Consider the following 16667-nt stretch of genomic DNA (forward strand, 5'->3'; position numbering starts at 1 on the left):
TATTATATTATATTATATTATATTATATTATATTATATTATATTATATTATATTATATTATATTATATTATATTATATTATATTATATTATATTATATCATATTATATTATATTATATTATATTATATTATATTATATTATATTATAAAAAGTAACAAGGAAAACTCATCAGCATTGCACAATATTCCATAACATTTGAATTACATACAAGCAGAATCTGTAATACTTGACTATTATTAGGACTGATCACACTTGGGGCTTATATTTCTCTGCATGACAACGGTTGTTTAATTAGTACATGTTTAATCAATGGAAGTGATAGCTAAGCTGACCTGAAAGCACTATTAATTTTTCCCTGACAAAAGGTTCTGATTAGTATTTGAAAAAATACAGCTCTCGGTGAAAGTAATATTGTTTTCAAGAATATTATATTTGCAGTTTTAAGGATTAAATACAGTTGCAATAAAACCCAATATTGATCTAGTGTCTAACAAATCAGAAGGATCCAAATCAATAAAAAATTAAAGTAATGTGCTTTCTTCCCACCAAACGAGTTCTGCAACTAATACTACATTATATCAAAAATACCTGAAAGATTTTATAGAGCTTATTCTTACATACTTTTGTATGAAAAGTCCATTAAGATATCCCCCTAAATGCATGTATCTCCATTTTGATCTCCACTTATACATATCCCAGAATTACCACTTCCTTGACAACCTCCCTACTCATGCAGACTCTTGTGGCAGTGTGTTCTTATGTTTTTAGGCTGGGTGGGGTTCTCTTCCCCTTTTTGATAGGCAGAATATCTCTGTTTTGAAGAAAAGCAGGTAAGATTGTTATCTGCTATTCTTCCATGTAATGTAGGAGTGAGAATACCTATATGCATATAGAAATCAACTTCTTGGTTACTGTTGTCTTACGTTACCCAAATTATATGAAGCCAAAACTAACAGGAATTTCTGTTAAGCAAGCATTCTGACAGATGGCAGCAATCTCAACAGAATAGAACCAAAAGTACACTGCTTAGAAGTGAAAAAGAATGTAGTGAGAAATATTATGATTTGGTTTGTTACTTGAAGATCACAGTACATCCTAAATCAATGAACTCAGTAGAACCACCTGGAGACTGAGGGGCATTTTAACTTGCACTGTGCTGTCCAAACCTCATCCATTTTGGCATCTGGAGATTTCTCTGAACCACAAAAACCAGGACGCTTATAGGAAAATGGCTAAAAACCACTGATACTTTCTATCAGTATCAGGAGCCAGTCAGTTGTGCCATCCTTCTGAAAACTCTGGAGACTACTTGTACTAATCCCTACACTTTTCAAGGTTCTGTGGCCTCTAGAATTGCAGTTATCATAACTGACTTGCTCATTTTAAATATCTTCCAAGTTTATGTCTGAGTTCCAAAAGTCATACAGAGAATAAACAACTTTATTTTATAACAGAATTACAGAAAGCAAAATAACACTTAATACAACTTCAAGCTGCTATAAATCTAATTTGGCATTTTAACTATACACAGAGTCAACAGCAAAAAAAACCCCAAACAACCAACCCCCGCAAGAACAAAATAAAATCCAAATTAACAGGTTTTCTCAACGGCAGTCTCAAATGAGGGTACTGTCTTACTACTTTATGAATGGAGTCCATCGTACACTTTCACTCAGTATCCTAAAAACCTGCATTAACCATTAGGCAAAGCATGTGAAACTTAGACCTTCTCAATAACAGAAATGTCAGTTCTAACATGGAGACAGTGAGGTTTAATAGAAAGCGAGCATTCTACACATGTACTCAAATAATGGAAGTGTTGAAGTTTGGACACAGTAAGAAAAAAAGCACTAAGGTTTTAAGCTGCCTAGATCATCTCTTGTTGGAAGAAGAGAAAGATTATTTTGTTCTTCTTTCTTTCCTTATCTGGAATGCTGCAGACAGCAAAACGTCTGCAAGAAGTTGAGCATTGGCACCAAAGTGCAAAAAGAACACAGTGCTCAGTCAGAAGAAATGTGTCTGCAACTCCTTCTCCTCTATAGACTGCCACACCATCTCTGCTCCACAGAGAGGAGACCCTTAGAACAGAAAGAGTTACAGAGATATCAGTATAAAATTTATCCAAAGAAATATATTTTTTCAAATTTTAGGAAATGTTGTATTCTTATAAAAATCTTTGTTATGTGATACCATATATTTACCTGAATAATCTGAAAAAAAAAAAATCTGTAAATTACTCCAGTAAGAGATTTCACTTGAAATATCTGGAAAAAACTATATCTAAATTAGTAAAGATCCCTCTTCCTGCACAATTACCACCTGCTCCAGTGAACAATGCCCTCCAGACTTCTTTTTTGTTCACTTTCATACAATTATGAATCAGCATCAAAAATACAAGTACTTGTGCAAAAGAAGATCATACCCTCTAAAACTTCATTTTAAAAAAAATCTAAGATTGTTAAGAAGTGGTTATAAAAAATAAACAAGAAAGATTGTAAGGGAATATAGACCACAGATGTTAAAATGGAGTTTGGTATTGGCATTTAAGTCTTCAACATCTGGTCATCATTGCTAGGCTTGGTGAAATTGGTAGTGATAACTTGGAATGATTACAGTTCTTCATGGTCATGATCACAGTCAGTATCATTTTTACTTCTAGAAGAAAAAAGAAGGAGAAGATTATATAAGCATTCATAACAGATACTATGTGAATGTCACATCATCAGAGTCTAAAGGTCAGTTTTTCCATATAGGTTATTTTGGGGGAATTTTCATAAAAAGATGTTGCATTAACTAAAGCCTCCTTCAATAATGAGGTGAACAGTAAATCAGTTTCTATCAATGCTTTTCTTGCTTTACAGTATTTTTCCCTCCCTAAAATCTCATGGTATTTTAATAGTCACCTCTTGCACAGTTTACTGAAAATTTAAATCCACAATCTAGCACATAAATAAGAAAGAGAAGATATTTGTTCAATTAATAATCCTTCAGAATCAGAGTGTAATATCTCTCACTTTTATTAAGAGAAAACAGGTCTACAAAACCAATACTGCCATAGTCATTGGGGCAGAGCTTTCGTCACCTTAAAAACAAACAATCAAATTTTGTGGCATGACTCTCTTGTCTAAACACAATGGTCTAGAGCTGTTTCTGCAGTCCCACCTGCCATTCAGTTGCTGCTGCAGGAGGGCATAGGACTTTTGATGGTCCAAGGTGCAGACAGATATTCAAGGCACTTCAGGTGGCCTGTGTTTAGACAAGTAAATTTTTTCCTTATTGTTTAACTGAAAGGCATCATCAGTCAAACAAATCACCAGGTCTCAAATACAAGAGCAGGATGGTAAATGTCTTCATATTAGTCCTCTTTTACACTCCCAGAAGCATTTCAAACTAAGACCTGTAAAGCAATTGGCATCTGACACTCTCCGATACATTGCAAGCACCATTCCACAATGTATATATTTCACAAAAAAGCAAAAAAACACCCTCAGCAGATGGAAGGAATTCTTTGAATGCTTTTTCCAAATCAAATTTTTACAAAGTAGTTAAATATTTGATGAAGGAGCGGAATCAACTTTGCAGTTGGTCAGTAATGTAGAAATGTGGTGCAAACCTGCCAAGATTGCTTCTTCCTCCCATTACACAGTCCCTTCAAGAAAGATACTGTAATTACTTACATGGGATAGATTATGTTGAACACTTATTTGAAATCTACTTCTCTGGATTAAGGTAGCATGAAGAAACTGGCGTATTCTGCACAAATATAACAGAAGAGGCAAACCCTGCTCCCAAGACCTTTAAATTCACACTGATTAATGAAAAATGTGATGGTAGCACATATTACAATAGTAAATCCTTGCAAAACAAAAATGATTTGTGCTGCTGTCTCAGTGTAACTTTCCATCTTAGATCCTCCTTTGTAAATGCTGAAAATAGGAGGATAGTTTAAGTATGCATGTTTAATGCTGCTGTGTACCAAGGCACCAGTGAAATTACCTAAACCACAGGCACTCTCCTTGCTACAAAATAATAGCGCTCTCAAAAGTGCTGTGGATTTTTCCAAGCCCTTCTGGAGCATGTATGTGATGTGAGGACTCATCCACACACCCCTACCTCACAGTTCAGTACAGTTCCACATCCTCTCCTGTGCTTTCAAAGCAAAGCTGGAGCATACATGCTATGCCCATTTTCAGTGTCACTAAGCAACAAAGCTACAAAACAAATCCAGTTGAACACTGAAATAAAGGTACAGTGAAAACACATACAGAGATTTTTGCAGAGTTCCTAATTGTTGGTTACTTTTCTCCAATCCTCCCTCACAAGAAACTCCTGCTTTGTTATTTTCAGAGTTTATAACATTATGTAATAATAATTTAAAAAATATTAATGTTATAACATTAATAGCCAGGTTAGTGTTAATTTAGCACTTCCAAACTTGATCCATGTTGACTTCCTGGTTTGTACAGTTACGAGCAAAAATTATTCATTCCTTTTTCAAACACACAATAATCTGACCAAAACTGAAAACATGTTCAGGGGGCAGCTCGAACTTAGCTCCACTGTGATGGAAAATCACCAGCTTCTCAGCAAGCTCAGAGGAAAACTGGCCAAAAGACAGTTTCTAAACTCACATAATCAAAACCAATATTGTAGTTCCAGCACAATCTGTATGAGGCCAGGAAAGGCAACTGGAACCACTTTGATGGAGAAGGTGTATAAACTTTCCATCTGCAGGCAGAGGGCAGGCATCCTACTCTTACCCTCGTGGACTTCTCCACGGCATTCAACACCCTTGCTCCATGCAGTGCTGCAGGTAGCAGGCATTCAGAATAAACTCCCAGAAGAGCTGATTTATGCAGTGATGGGAACCAACAATTCTGCCAACAGGTGAGAAAAACTCCCCAGTAGCTCACAACTTGCAGCCTCTAACTGATCATATACATGTCAACAGTTGGCAACATATACTAGCTCTCCCTCTCCTCAGCCACATAGGCCCTTCCACTCCTATCCAGATGTTAAAGAAAAGCAAGACACTCGCCTATGTCTTTCAGCTGAAAATATACATCTGTGATCACTGACTAGTTCAAGAAGACTCAGATTCCTTGATAATGGTCATCTTTCATAGAGTAGCATTCAGTAAGTGTACTTCAGATCCTCTCCAACATCTTTTCTCCTCTGGATCACTGAAGTGATGCCCAACAGTGAAATCTTCAGCTCTTAGAAAACTTGTGCACAGGAATAAAACTGAACTTCTCAATGTGAGAAATTAACAGGATTATGTGAAATATATCCTCCTCTCTTTATAGTAGCTTACATCAAATTTGGAATCTAGTCAGTCTCATTTTTCATATCTTGTTGGCACTTCATGAATAGTGCTCATGATATCTAGAAGTCTCCTGAAGCTGCAGGATGAAGTTTATGACAGATAGTTTCCTTTGGTAAAAACTTCATTCGATACTAAGGGAATGCATGCCTGTACAGGACCTAGAACTCTCTTTTCCATGGGCCACAACCACCACTGTATAAATTACTGAACTGAGGAGATAAGAATCACAACTCCTCTCATTTATTTAAAAAATATAAAATGTATTTCTTTTACCTTGTCTCCCCCTATATTAATATTGATCAAAACACACATTAAAAACTTAAAATTGTACTAAACCATTTTTTTTTCTTAAAATGTTCTAATAACAACTCTGTTCTTCTAGCTAAATACGGACTCATCATTAGAAACTAAGATGTCTCCCAACAAAGGCTTAAAACATGACTTTAAAAACTTTATTTATTTTAAAATCTCTCCCATTATTTAACCATTCCAAATGAAACCTTTTCCTTGATTCTGAATCTACAATTAACAAAACCATCAAGCCAGAACAATCTGAAGCTTCAGTTTCATGACATCAACCCTTGTGACAAAGGAAATACAAAGCTTTATACACACATATGGTTACTGAGCTTTAAGACATTAGCCTATAACCAGTGCAACAGCAGATTTATTCATTATTCATTCTTTCTCATCTTTCTATTGAATACATCAAGTGGAGCAAGTGGAATTTTTTTCTTTTTTTTATTCCTTGAAATGAGGGTCTAATAAACTGACATTACTTCAGATATGTCTTTCAACTAATAAGAGACTTTAAAATTTGACTTTGCAATGTATTTACCTCCATGTCTGGGAAAATGATAAAAGGTTAAATATTTCAGTGTGCTAAGGATTAAGAGTTAGCTGACTAAATTAAAATGTCCAAGTGTGCCTTTTCACTGGGAACTGCACACAGTCTTCCCACTAAACAAGCAAGATGTAAGGCAAGGACTGTAATTGTACAGGTAAACAGAAAAATGTGACACATCCTTCAAGTTTTGCAGAAACAGCCCAAGCTCACTTCAATATAAACTACCAGACTTGACCAAACATTGTAGGAAATGCCATGAGTGTACTATGACAAAACTGGGAAACAGGAAAATACGTAATTAAAATTAATAATGTCAGACTGGACTTAAGACAAAAAACTTCTTACACCAGTGCCAGTTTCAACTCATCATTTTGTGAGAGCATGTATCAAAGATGCTCCATATTTTTCAAGCCTTTTATTACAGAGTGCTACAGAAAACTGATGCTACATTTTCCTATGTTAATTATATATATAAGCTTACCTGAAGTATTTGCTTCAGGGCATTTTTGATTTTACTCTTCATCTTCCTCAGCAAGTTCAGTTTCTTTGTGCACCACTACTCTTGTGACAGACATATCAGGGTGCTGTTCTTTGGCTTCTTTGATTGCCTGTGCCAGGGCCTGCAAAGGTATTCACAATATGTACCTCAACAACAAAAGAATATTCATGTGGGGGCAGAGAATGAGAGAGTAGCACCAGAAAATTTGGTTATAATTGTTCAAACTTCTAAATTCCTGAACTTGAGAGGGCTTGAGGTAACACACACACACACACACACCCACACACCCCCAACCTAAATACTAAAACAGAAAACCAACCAACCCCTGAATGTCAGGGAAGGCAGCTGGTCTGCCAACAAACTGATTGAAGAGGAGTTTGACCTTGACAAGATTCCAGTGTACCCTTGAGAAAGGGAAGCTTTGATTCAAGCAAGTAACTTTCAAGGAGCTCCAGACTACACAGCAGGATGAAGTAAGCAGGGAAGAAACTGATAATGGTTATCCAATGAGAATGTTAAAAACAACTTTTTGACCAATTACATTGTGACACTGTGGAACCTGAAATATATAAAAATGCATGCTTTTAGTAATAAAAAACCCTAGCCACTTATTCACCCATGTGAGTGTGTGTGTGTGTGTGTGTTTGTGTGTGTGTGTGTGTTCCTCTGACACCTGAAACACAAAACCCAACCAAAAAACCCCTGCCACTATGTTAAAAATTTACCAAAATTTCCAGGAAGTAACAAATAACCATAAAGTTACCCTGTAGCTTTTCTAGCTTGTTCCAGGAGATAAAAAGTATTCTTATACCCCAGAAGTTTTTAAACTTCTGCAACAAATCGAGCAAATAGACTTAAAAGAATGTACACAGCACAGAAAAATAAGAGTGCCTTTCGGCTTCCTGAACAAACTGGAAAGATACTTTGGTATATGTCCTAAGTATGTTACTGAAACACTGAAAGACGATCATAACAGAAATTTCTTTCTCAAGAATGTCTTTTTACTCCTTGTACAAGTTTAAAAGAACTTTCTCTAGCTTAACTCAGGGAAGTGTAAATGTAAGTATTACTCATTTTCTTATAATCCCTTCACACATTCTAAGAAATTTTATCTGCTTAAGAGGTGTACCAATATACACAGCTGGTACTTGGACAAGATGATTGTTGTACGTCCCTTCCAACTGTAATATTCTATTCTATTCTATTCTATTCTATTCTATTCTATTCTATTCTATTCTATTCTATTCTATTCTATTCTATTCTATTCTATTCCATTCCATTCCATTCCATTCCATTCCATTCCATTCCATTCCATTCCATTCCAGGCTTTACAGTCAACCACATAAGAGAACCCTCTGAGGCAGAACAGGCGAAAGAGCACCTGGGACCTTCTATTCCTTCCACTGATCTAAATTTTATTTCAGCGAACTGGATTACTGTTGGAATCCAACACAAGAAAGAAAAGAAGAAACTAGAAGGCATTCTGAGGCAACAGTAATCTCACTATTCACCTTAGTATCAACCACAACTAAAAAACCCCGAAATATTCTAGAAGGAACAAGAAAAATATAATGCAACAAACAGGTTTATCTTATTTTAGAAAAGTGACAATTTCCTAAACCATAGGTGGTAAGTGGGAGAAGAAATAACTCTGAAGAGAGACTCGAAACACTATCATTAGCCACCTTAACTATTATATAATAATGAATTTGAAGTCCTATTAGGGAAATATGTACAGAACAAAACAAAGTGTGCACTGGTACAGTACTGATGCTTGCTGATGTATTAATCCTAACCCTTTTTTATTAGTTCATGATTTACAATATGCCAAGTGTAATCTCTGTAGTACAAATAAGGATTTAAGAGTGGCTGTTGAGATGTAAGAATCAGTGTTTACACCAAAACCAATAAGAAAACCTTAAGTCTCTAATTGTTGAGTTACAAGTAATACAAGCATTTGTATTCTGAAACTCCAAATTAAAATATTATTTTCCTATTGAAAATGTTTTAGTGATGTAGGGAGCTAAACCACAAAAGAATAAACATCCAGTAGTTTGTGCATTTAAAGAGCTCCATATCAGCTGAAGAAAATGTGGTAGAGATTTCTTAATCTCTTAAAAGCTGCTCACTGCTGCTTTAAATTTAAGTGATTAAAATCATATTTTGTACTTCCTTTTTTATAATTTCATATTTTACTTCATTACGCACTTATCTGAAAACAAAGAAGGGCTTAGAGAATTGTCTCATATACTAAAGGTATTGTGTGACCTTTCCAGACATCCAAAGTGCACTGAACGTGTGTCAAGGTAAACAAGAGCCTTGCCTGATGCTGAACAGCCCTGTCATTTCATTACAAATTTCAAGAAGTGATTCAACTTGTCAAGAGCCACTTTCTGGAGGCAAATCAAAATGTGAAATCAAATTCCCCAGGTGCTCTCAGTATATTACAATTAAAAAGTTAAATTAAATCCTGTTATGTTGATTTGTGTAGCTTTCATAAAGTTAGAATTGGATTCAGTGCAACTTTATGCTTTATGCAGAAGGTAGGCTTTTCCATTTGTATTATCCAGTGACTGTTGATTGACCTTGTTACTATAGTTTCTTAGCTGAAAAACAATACAAATTGTGTAATCATCACTACAAAGAATAGATAATTGCACTTTCTCAATTATTTTCCTGTATAAACTCAGCCTTCTTAATTGGGCAGGTAGAAGTGATTTTTTAATCTTAATTTCTAAGACATTGTAAAATAATACTCTGGTGCTGATTGAGATGAAAGGTACTTATGTAAGATTCCAGCAGATCAACAATTACTTTTGTTATATAGAATTCTATAAATACAAGCCAAACCTTATTTTTAAAATGCAAGCGGTTTATGCTTTAATGTATTTCAAAGCTTTCAGTCAGTGCTGCATTCAGATGTTGCTGACACAACGCAGTAGACACTCCCATCTCTCCAGATTAATGTATCAAAATAAGATTATTTTAGTAATGCTTTTCCTCCCAAATGGCAAAAGCTGCACTAACTAAATCTGAGTCTCTTCCAAAAATGCAATCCCTTTAAAAATAGTAAGAAATCTATTCACATGGTCTATGATGCAGTTACAAATGCTATTTTTCTTTCAGTTATATTCTAAAGGCTACTTATTCACAAAACATAACTGCTTAACAACTTTGCCACAATTAACAGTCTCAGGGTCCTTCTATGTCCTCTTATTCAACTCATCTACTGTTCTCTTTTTTCAGGTTTCTGAAATACCATCTAGATTTCACTGGTCTACAAAAATCACATTGTAAATGTTAACAGCTTACATACTCACCTCATCATGGTCAATATCTGCATCTCCAGTAATGACAATGCGCTTCTCAATTCTTGTTTCTGATACCCCACCTTTTACCATCTATAGATGGCACAGAAAAAGAAAAGATCTTTGTAATCATTCCATATTGCCCCAAAGCACTCCTTTATGTTGTACCAAACAAATACATTTCTGTGACTGAGCTGCAATTAGTAGTAAATATTCTCAGTGCTAAATCATCCTTTTCTTTTTCAGTTACGCAGTTAGTCACATTTTAGCAATTGCTAAACTTGATTAAAACCAAGAAAAAGAGAATTCCTTCTGTTACTGGAGCCCAAGTTTGGACAGATCTAGATATGCATACAAACTGGTATTCCGGCTTCTTCCACTATATAAATCTGGCAACGAGTAAATTCCATGAGTCTTTTCTTTGATTTCAACCCATCTATCATGGCCTCTTCTCAGTCTCTGAAGAATCCTATGCCATTAAATACAAAGATGACCTGGTTTTTAGTTCTGCCATTCATGGACCTTAGTGAGGTATTTTCAGCATATTTCACATTGCTGATGAAAATAATTTTGTGCTTTGTTTCTTCGTTTCTTACTCTAAAACATTTTAGTTTATAGAAAAAATCTCACAGAAATAACATTATATGCTTTTTTTAAATCAGCCTGTATAAGATAAAAGAATAAACTACTACTTAAGATATACTGATCATATTAGAAAAGATCCAAGATGATTCTGTTGAGAACACCATCAGAATATTAAAACTATTTTGACAAATGCCTTTATCAATAATGAACAGTTTGTGATGTAAAACAGAAAGTTAGTTTAGAAAATTCAACAATCTTTTGAACTGATGATAAGCAGTTGGTAAGAAAAGATAAGGATCTGCTGCAGTATAGTAATCCCAGTAATTTTTTAGTAGAAGACAATATTGAAACCATTTTCTTTAATGGTTCCTTTCAAAAAGCATTATCACCTGACACTGAATTTGACAAGTAATTGTACACTGTTTTTCTCCCCCCTCTAGCTGTGGTAGCACAATTTATTGAATTAAGACTTTTGCCTACAATGGTGGTGGCATAATGATTCCATAAGGGAGCATGAAACTGAAAATGACCCGTTAACTAGTCTGTATAACAAAACATACACACTTTAAATTCTAAGCTTTATTTCATGTGAGTTTTATCTGACAGCTTTCCAACAACATCCTTCCCACTGTCATTCTGTGAATACAACTTTCAGTCTTAAGAATATTTCAATATTTAGAATATATATCCAGTGAGCAGTGAGTAACTGTTCCATTCTGCAATGACGTGAAACTTCTTTTCTTGGGGGAAAAATCCCAAACTCACACCTTATGTTTCCCTCTTCCCTTTTGCTTTACCCTAAAGATAGTTTTCCAAGAAAATTACAGAAAGCAATGTTAAGCATTCAAAGACAAAACTGCAAAACTGTGTTTTGAGGACCAGCCTAAAACTTTATAAATATTTACAGAAATTAGTAACAACAATAATAATCAACATCATCACACTTCAGTAGTTCTAACATACTCTGGCATGAAATATTAGATGAGACTGAAACAGATATGATGTCCTGTTAACACTGAGTTTTCCTTTCCTTTACAAGCATGGAATGCAGAGTATATAATTCAGCACCAAAATATGCTTGCAAAGTAATCAAGTGGTATGATCTGTTTTTAAATATGCTCTAAACCTAGAAGTGCAAGGATCATCAACATAAAGGCTGAGAAAACCTCATTTTTTTCAGTTCAAGCTTGTAACTGACGCTACTGGCAGGGTTCCTGTGGACCTCAGAAAAATCAGTTACATTAACAAAGGTTCTGTAAGATATCAGTAAGGACTAAAACTGTAAAAATTTAGGTACATACTCATTTGTCAAACACAGAAATAAGACCTATATGAAAAAAACCCCTAATCGTATCTCTCCCTTTCTCTATCCTGTTCCCAGATATTTCTGATTATTCATTAGGGCTTCTCTATGCAAAATCTGTGTGCAGAAAGATTAAGTCTCACACATGCCTGGAATGAACCCAATTCATTTCAAGTCAGTTTTCTTCAATAAATTAGCAGATAAATGAGAAATTTCATGTAAGACTTTATTTTGAGGGCTTGTTGGTTTTGGTTCTTCTTTTTTGTTGTTTGTTTTTTTTTTTTTTTTAAGTTCAGAGAGATATTATTATATTCTACCTTTGTGATGTGTGTAGTTGTAGTCGTGGAAATTGACTCTGATGTAATTGTTTGTGCACTCAGCAGCACACCAGCATTACCACCAGCACTGCCATCAAACTGTAAGGAAAAAAAAACAAACCCAGAAGGTATTTTTGTATTTTGGCATTTAAAAGGACTGTTTTCACAGGAGAAAAGGCTGGTTTTCTTACTAAACGTATTATTTAGTTCAGTTAAAACAGAAATCTAAATAGAAGCCATACAAGTTTACTGAGTCATGTAAGAATGCTGTTATGGTTCATTCTTGTGAAAAATTTATGATCAAGGTTTCATGTTCCTTTCAGGAGCAATGAGATATTTTAATCAAGTTTTCATAACTAAGAATGAGTTATATGTTTGCAGACAGCAACTAAGTCCTTACATAAAAAACTTCAGAAGTAATACTGTTTTGTCTACAAACATTTCACTTAACCAATTCATAGCCAAAGTATAATCTTAGATGCTAGAAAAAAAGTATATGTTTTTGAAAAGCATTTTGTTTACATTATCTATTTTGATCTACAAGTAACTGGAATAAAACCAGCTTGCAAACAGTAAAATAACCCAGCTACCATACCTGTGGAGATTCATATGTGATAGTTTTAGTTTCTGTTTGAACAATTGGAACTTCTTTAGTGGAGATTTCAGTTCTCTGTGTGGCATCTGAAATGGTTACCATCTCTGTTTTCACTACTGGAGGCTGTGGTGCAAGAAATAAACAATCAGTTCAAAAGACAGAAGAAGGTTTGTAAAGTGGACCAAGAAAGCACCACTAAAAACTCAAGAAAATTGTTACAGTAAGGCATTTGATTGTCTTCCCAATAAAAAGCATGCAATAAATAAGCAAAGTGAAATGAAAACTAATACAACAGCCCTCTAGTATCTATCTACATAACACGGTAAGAAAACTCCTAGTAACTTGCCAAAGTTCTGTGTTTCAGCCAACAGTACACATCACAGAAGGCAACTGCTAAAACCAAGCTGCAACACAGGTATTGAAAATATGTAAATGAGCACTATTAGGAAAAACAAAATCTTAGTTTGCATAAAGAAGCTGATAGCTAGCTCAGACAGATAAGCTTCATATGAGACTTAGTCTGGGAAAATACCTATAATTGCTCAAGCAAACTGCAAATATGGGCTAGAACTTCCAAGAAAATTACAAAAAAGTTTAACTTTTTAATATTTACTACTTCTGGAACACAAAACCAACTTTGACAATTGGATTTTAAGGAGTCAGTGTAAAAATTCTGGAAGTCAATGTCTTCTTTTGACAACAATCCTAAAGTCATTTTAACCATTTAGAGTTAAACGTGTTCTTGTGGTGTTCTCTGCAATATCAGAAAGAAAGCAATTAACCAGGAGTCTGTAAACCAGTGAACTTGTAACTTATCTTATTGAAGCAGATTTTCAATATATTTAAGAACTTTAAAAAAAAATCTAGTAAAGCCTTTTGATATTTTTCTGGATGCATCAGTGGCTATCTCCCACCGATCTGGGATGCACATGGGGGGAAATCCCAGGGGGAAAAAAAAAAATATTTCCCTCACACACAGTTGCACACAGAGCAGCTCTTATCCCCTTCCTCCAAACTAGCTATATTTTTAAGTGTGGGTGCCTGCAACTTCCAAAGATCTTATAAACCAATTTTTTCACACCATTAATCAGAACACCTGTGTAGGCAAAAGACAACAAAAGAAAGAAGGTAGGTTGTTTGGATTTAAGTGCAAAGAAAAAAAAAATTGCCACCATTACAAGGACAAGCAGATAGGTAACTAGGAAAAAACCTGCCCAATTGTTGAAAAACTCATAAGAAGATCATGCCAACTTTACAAAGAGATGCATCCCTGTGCTTATTTTTCCCCACTGTGCTTTATAAAGTTTGCCCAGTAATGAACCCTTCAACCTAGTTTGGCTTAAAACAACTGATTGTGACTGGAACCCATTCACGCTTCCCTAAATATCTACTGCAACTACAAGACTTCATAGTAAGATTGTGATATATGCCTCATCCCTTCACAATGCAGTGCTCTCACCTATGCAATTTCTAGCCATACTTACTCTAGTCTATAAATCTGTAATGTTTTTAAAAGGAAAAAAAAAAGTCAAGAAAAGCAGTGAGTAATAGGGGGAAAAAATGGAACAAAAAATTTGTGATGGGTGTTTTCTAATTTCAATTTCCAATGGCTTTCCAATCACAATTACATGTCATGGACGTGTCAAAAACAATTGACAAATAGACGAGACAAGACTTAAAACATTGGAAACATGTAAATAATAAATATACATTATGTATGTGCATATAAAGTAAGGGGGAGATAAAAAGGAGATGTCAGTCTTCGGAAGGTTTGCCTTACTGGTGATTCTCACTCAGTTCTAGCAAAAAGTCAGAAACCATAACTGAAGGAGACAGAATTTCACTGCTCATCAATGGTTTCCCCTTCCAAATGATCTGAATCTTGCTGGATGCCTGAAGAGCTGGAGGAATAGGAGAAGAAGAAAGGCAGGTATATTTTCACCCCAAGAAATACTTCCGCTTAATCTAGTTGTCAAACTGTTCTACCATTTACCTCAGAACAACAAATTATTTGTGGTGCAACATCAATGTCAACATGAGACACATCTCCATTGAGTTTGAGCTGTTCTTCCTCTTCTTCACCTAAATCTTGCTTGATTTCCTCTGACAAATTCTTCTTTTCTGTAGCTATGGTAACTGCATTTTCCTGGACCAAATCTTCAGCTGTAACTTGTGTGTGCTCAACTGGTACATTTAGTTTACTGCATTCTGGTGTGGATTCCACATGCTGTATTTTTTCTTCATGTTCTTTCCTTTTCACATCTTCCTCCTCTTCCTGTTCTTCCCTGATGACTTCCTCAATTGCCCTATGATGAGGCTGGTATTCTCCCACCTCTTCATCCTCACTCTCACTACTACTGCTGCTGCTGCTGCTACTATCTGATGGCAATGATGAAGAGTCCTTTTTTGACAGATGCTCCACCTTACATGTTTCCCCAGCATCAGTGGCAACTTGCATTTTCCCTTTGTTGGTTTCATCTACGACTAGTGTTTCTTCTATCCCAACCTCTGCCTGCTTCTTCTCCTCCACTATGTCCAGAGTCTCATGTGAACTCTGCACAAAAAACATGCATGAGGAAAAACAAAAGTAGAGTATATGAATAAATTAAAATGATGGAAACAAGATTAGCTGATGTCTGGTTCATGTCATGTAGAAAACAGAAGATGGTTGTGATGGTTAACTGAAAAAGGAAGGAAAGAAAGAATGAGGATGAATTGGAAGAGTTAGAGCCAAATTAAACTATGGAAAAAATCAGTAGAACCTTATCAGCACCGCTGACTCCAGTACAAGGCCCTTCTGCTCTGGAAGCATGTCTCTGTGAAATAAAAAGCAATCAGAGGACAAAAATCAATGCATACCCCTTTTCAACAGTGCAACATCCTCCAAGCAAGCTTTTAAGGCATGATACTAGACAGACACTGTGTATTCACTACAAGATTCACATAAAACTATGCTCATTTCCTTCCACTTCACTGAAATATTCCATTCAAGACTAGGCAAGAATTATGGACATCATTAACTGGGATAAGAATTTAATTATGAAAGATTGAAAAGACAAGCATGAATGCACTGGCCGGTGATGCTACTGAGGCAGTTATTTCTCTCAGTTAAATCTGGAATTAAGAATAAATAATATTAAGTGAAAGTAAAAAAACCACACCCTAGTAAGCATTCTACTATCAGTTTATCATCATACAAAATAAAAAAAAAGACTTTATTGTAAGATTTTATTAGTTGTTCATCTTTGGTCTGTTACTTTATGAAATTTAACAAGAGAGAGACTGTTTAGGGTGGTACGTTGCCAGAATAGCAATACATGATTACCAGGATGATCCTGTTAGGATTGAGTTTGGAGTCAAAATGATGAGATTAAAGCAGCTATATTAGTATTTGTTCCGCAGCAAAATGATCTGTGATGGATATCCCAGAAAGCCCACATCATAAACTATGTATTAGGTAGGGTTTTTTTGATCTAATGTATTTTTAGTGAACAGTTTGCAGCAAAATTTGAGTTCAAGGGATAAGAATACAAAAATCTACACATCATCTGTGACTTAATCCTAGGTTTTATTGCTGTTTACCAAGCAAAAGCACCTACAGAGAGTAAGGCAGTGTTGCCGGTGAAGCTTAAACAAGCACCAGTTAATATTTCTGGAGTGTTGCAAACAGAGTTGAGCTCTGTAGCTGGACCTCTCTCCCTCTCATAGAAGCAGCCCGCTTCCCGGCTCTGACACACGAGAAGCAAGCTGCAGGCCACCTTTCTGGCATTTTTAAGGCTTTGGGCGTCAGTGACGAATGTTAATCCGGGGGACGCGCTGCCCCCCACAAGCAGGCGAGCTGCTGAGCCCACGGGCGGGCGCGGGGCTCTTGGGGGACCGGGGGGAAG

General features: G+C 35.5%; 1 protein-coding gene across 15 annotated transcripts in view; it reads right to left on the reverse strand.

Moving 5' to 3' along the window:
- Window positions 1–1422: 1422 nt before the first annotated feature.
- Window positions 1423–16667, reverse strand: part of EPB41L2 (erythrocyte membrane protein band 4.1 like 2) — a 124853-nt gene continuing 109608 nt past the window's right edge. For 9 of the 15 annotated variants that reach the window (XM_026845960.1, XM_026845957.1, XM_026845958.1 and 6 more), the window contains 7 exons: window positions 15543–15596; window positions 14774–15334; window positions 12781–12903; window positions 12186–12284; window positions 9993–10073; window positions 6655–6793; window positions 1423–2655 (listed from right to left, as the gene is read on the reverse strand). In XM_026845960.1, the coding sequence (XP_026701761.1) occupies window positions 6686–6793; window positions 9993–10073; window positions 12186–12284; window positions 12781–12903; window positions 14774–15334; window positions 15543–15596 (1026 nt within the window). In that variant the 3' untranslated portion in view covers window positions 1423–2655; window positions 6655–6685. The remainder of the gene's footprint in view (window positions 2656–6654; window positions 6794–9992; window positions 10074–12185; window positions 12285–12780; window positions 12904–14773; window positions 15335–15542; window positions 15597–16667) is intronic. The other 6 variants (XM_026845966.1, XM_026845965.1, XM_026845962.1 and 3 more) reach the window with 3 other exon arrangements.

The sequence above is a fragment of the Athene cunicularia genome (genome assembly GCF_003259725.1).
Source record: "Athene cunicularia isolate RWA chromosome 3 unlocalized genomic scaffold, athCun1 chr3_part1, whole genome shotgun sequence".
In the NCBI taxonomy this organism is placed as follows: Eukaryota; Metazoa; Chordata; class Aves; order Strigiformes; family Strigidae; genus Athene; species Athene cunicularia.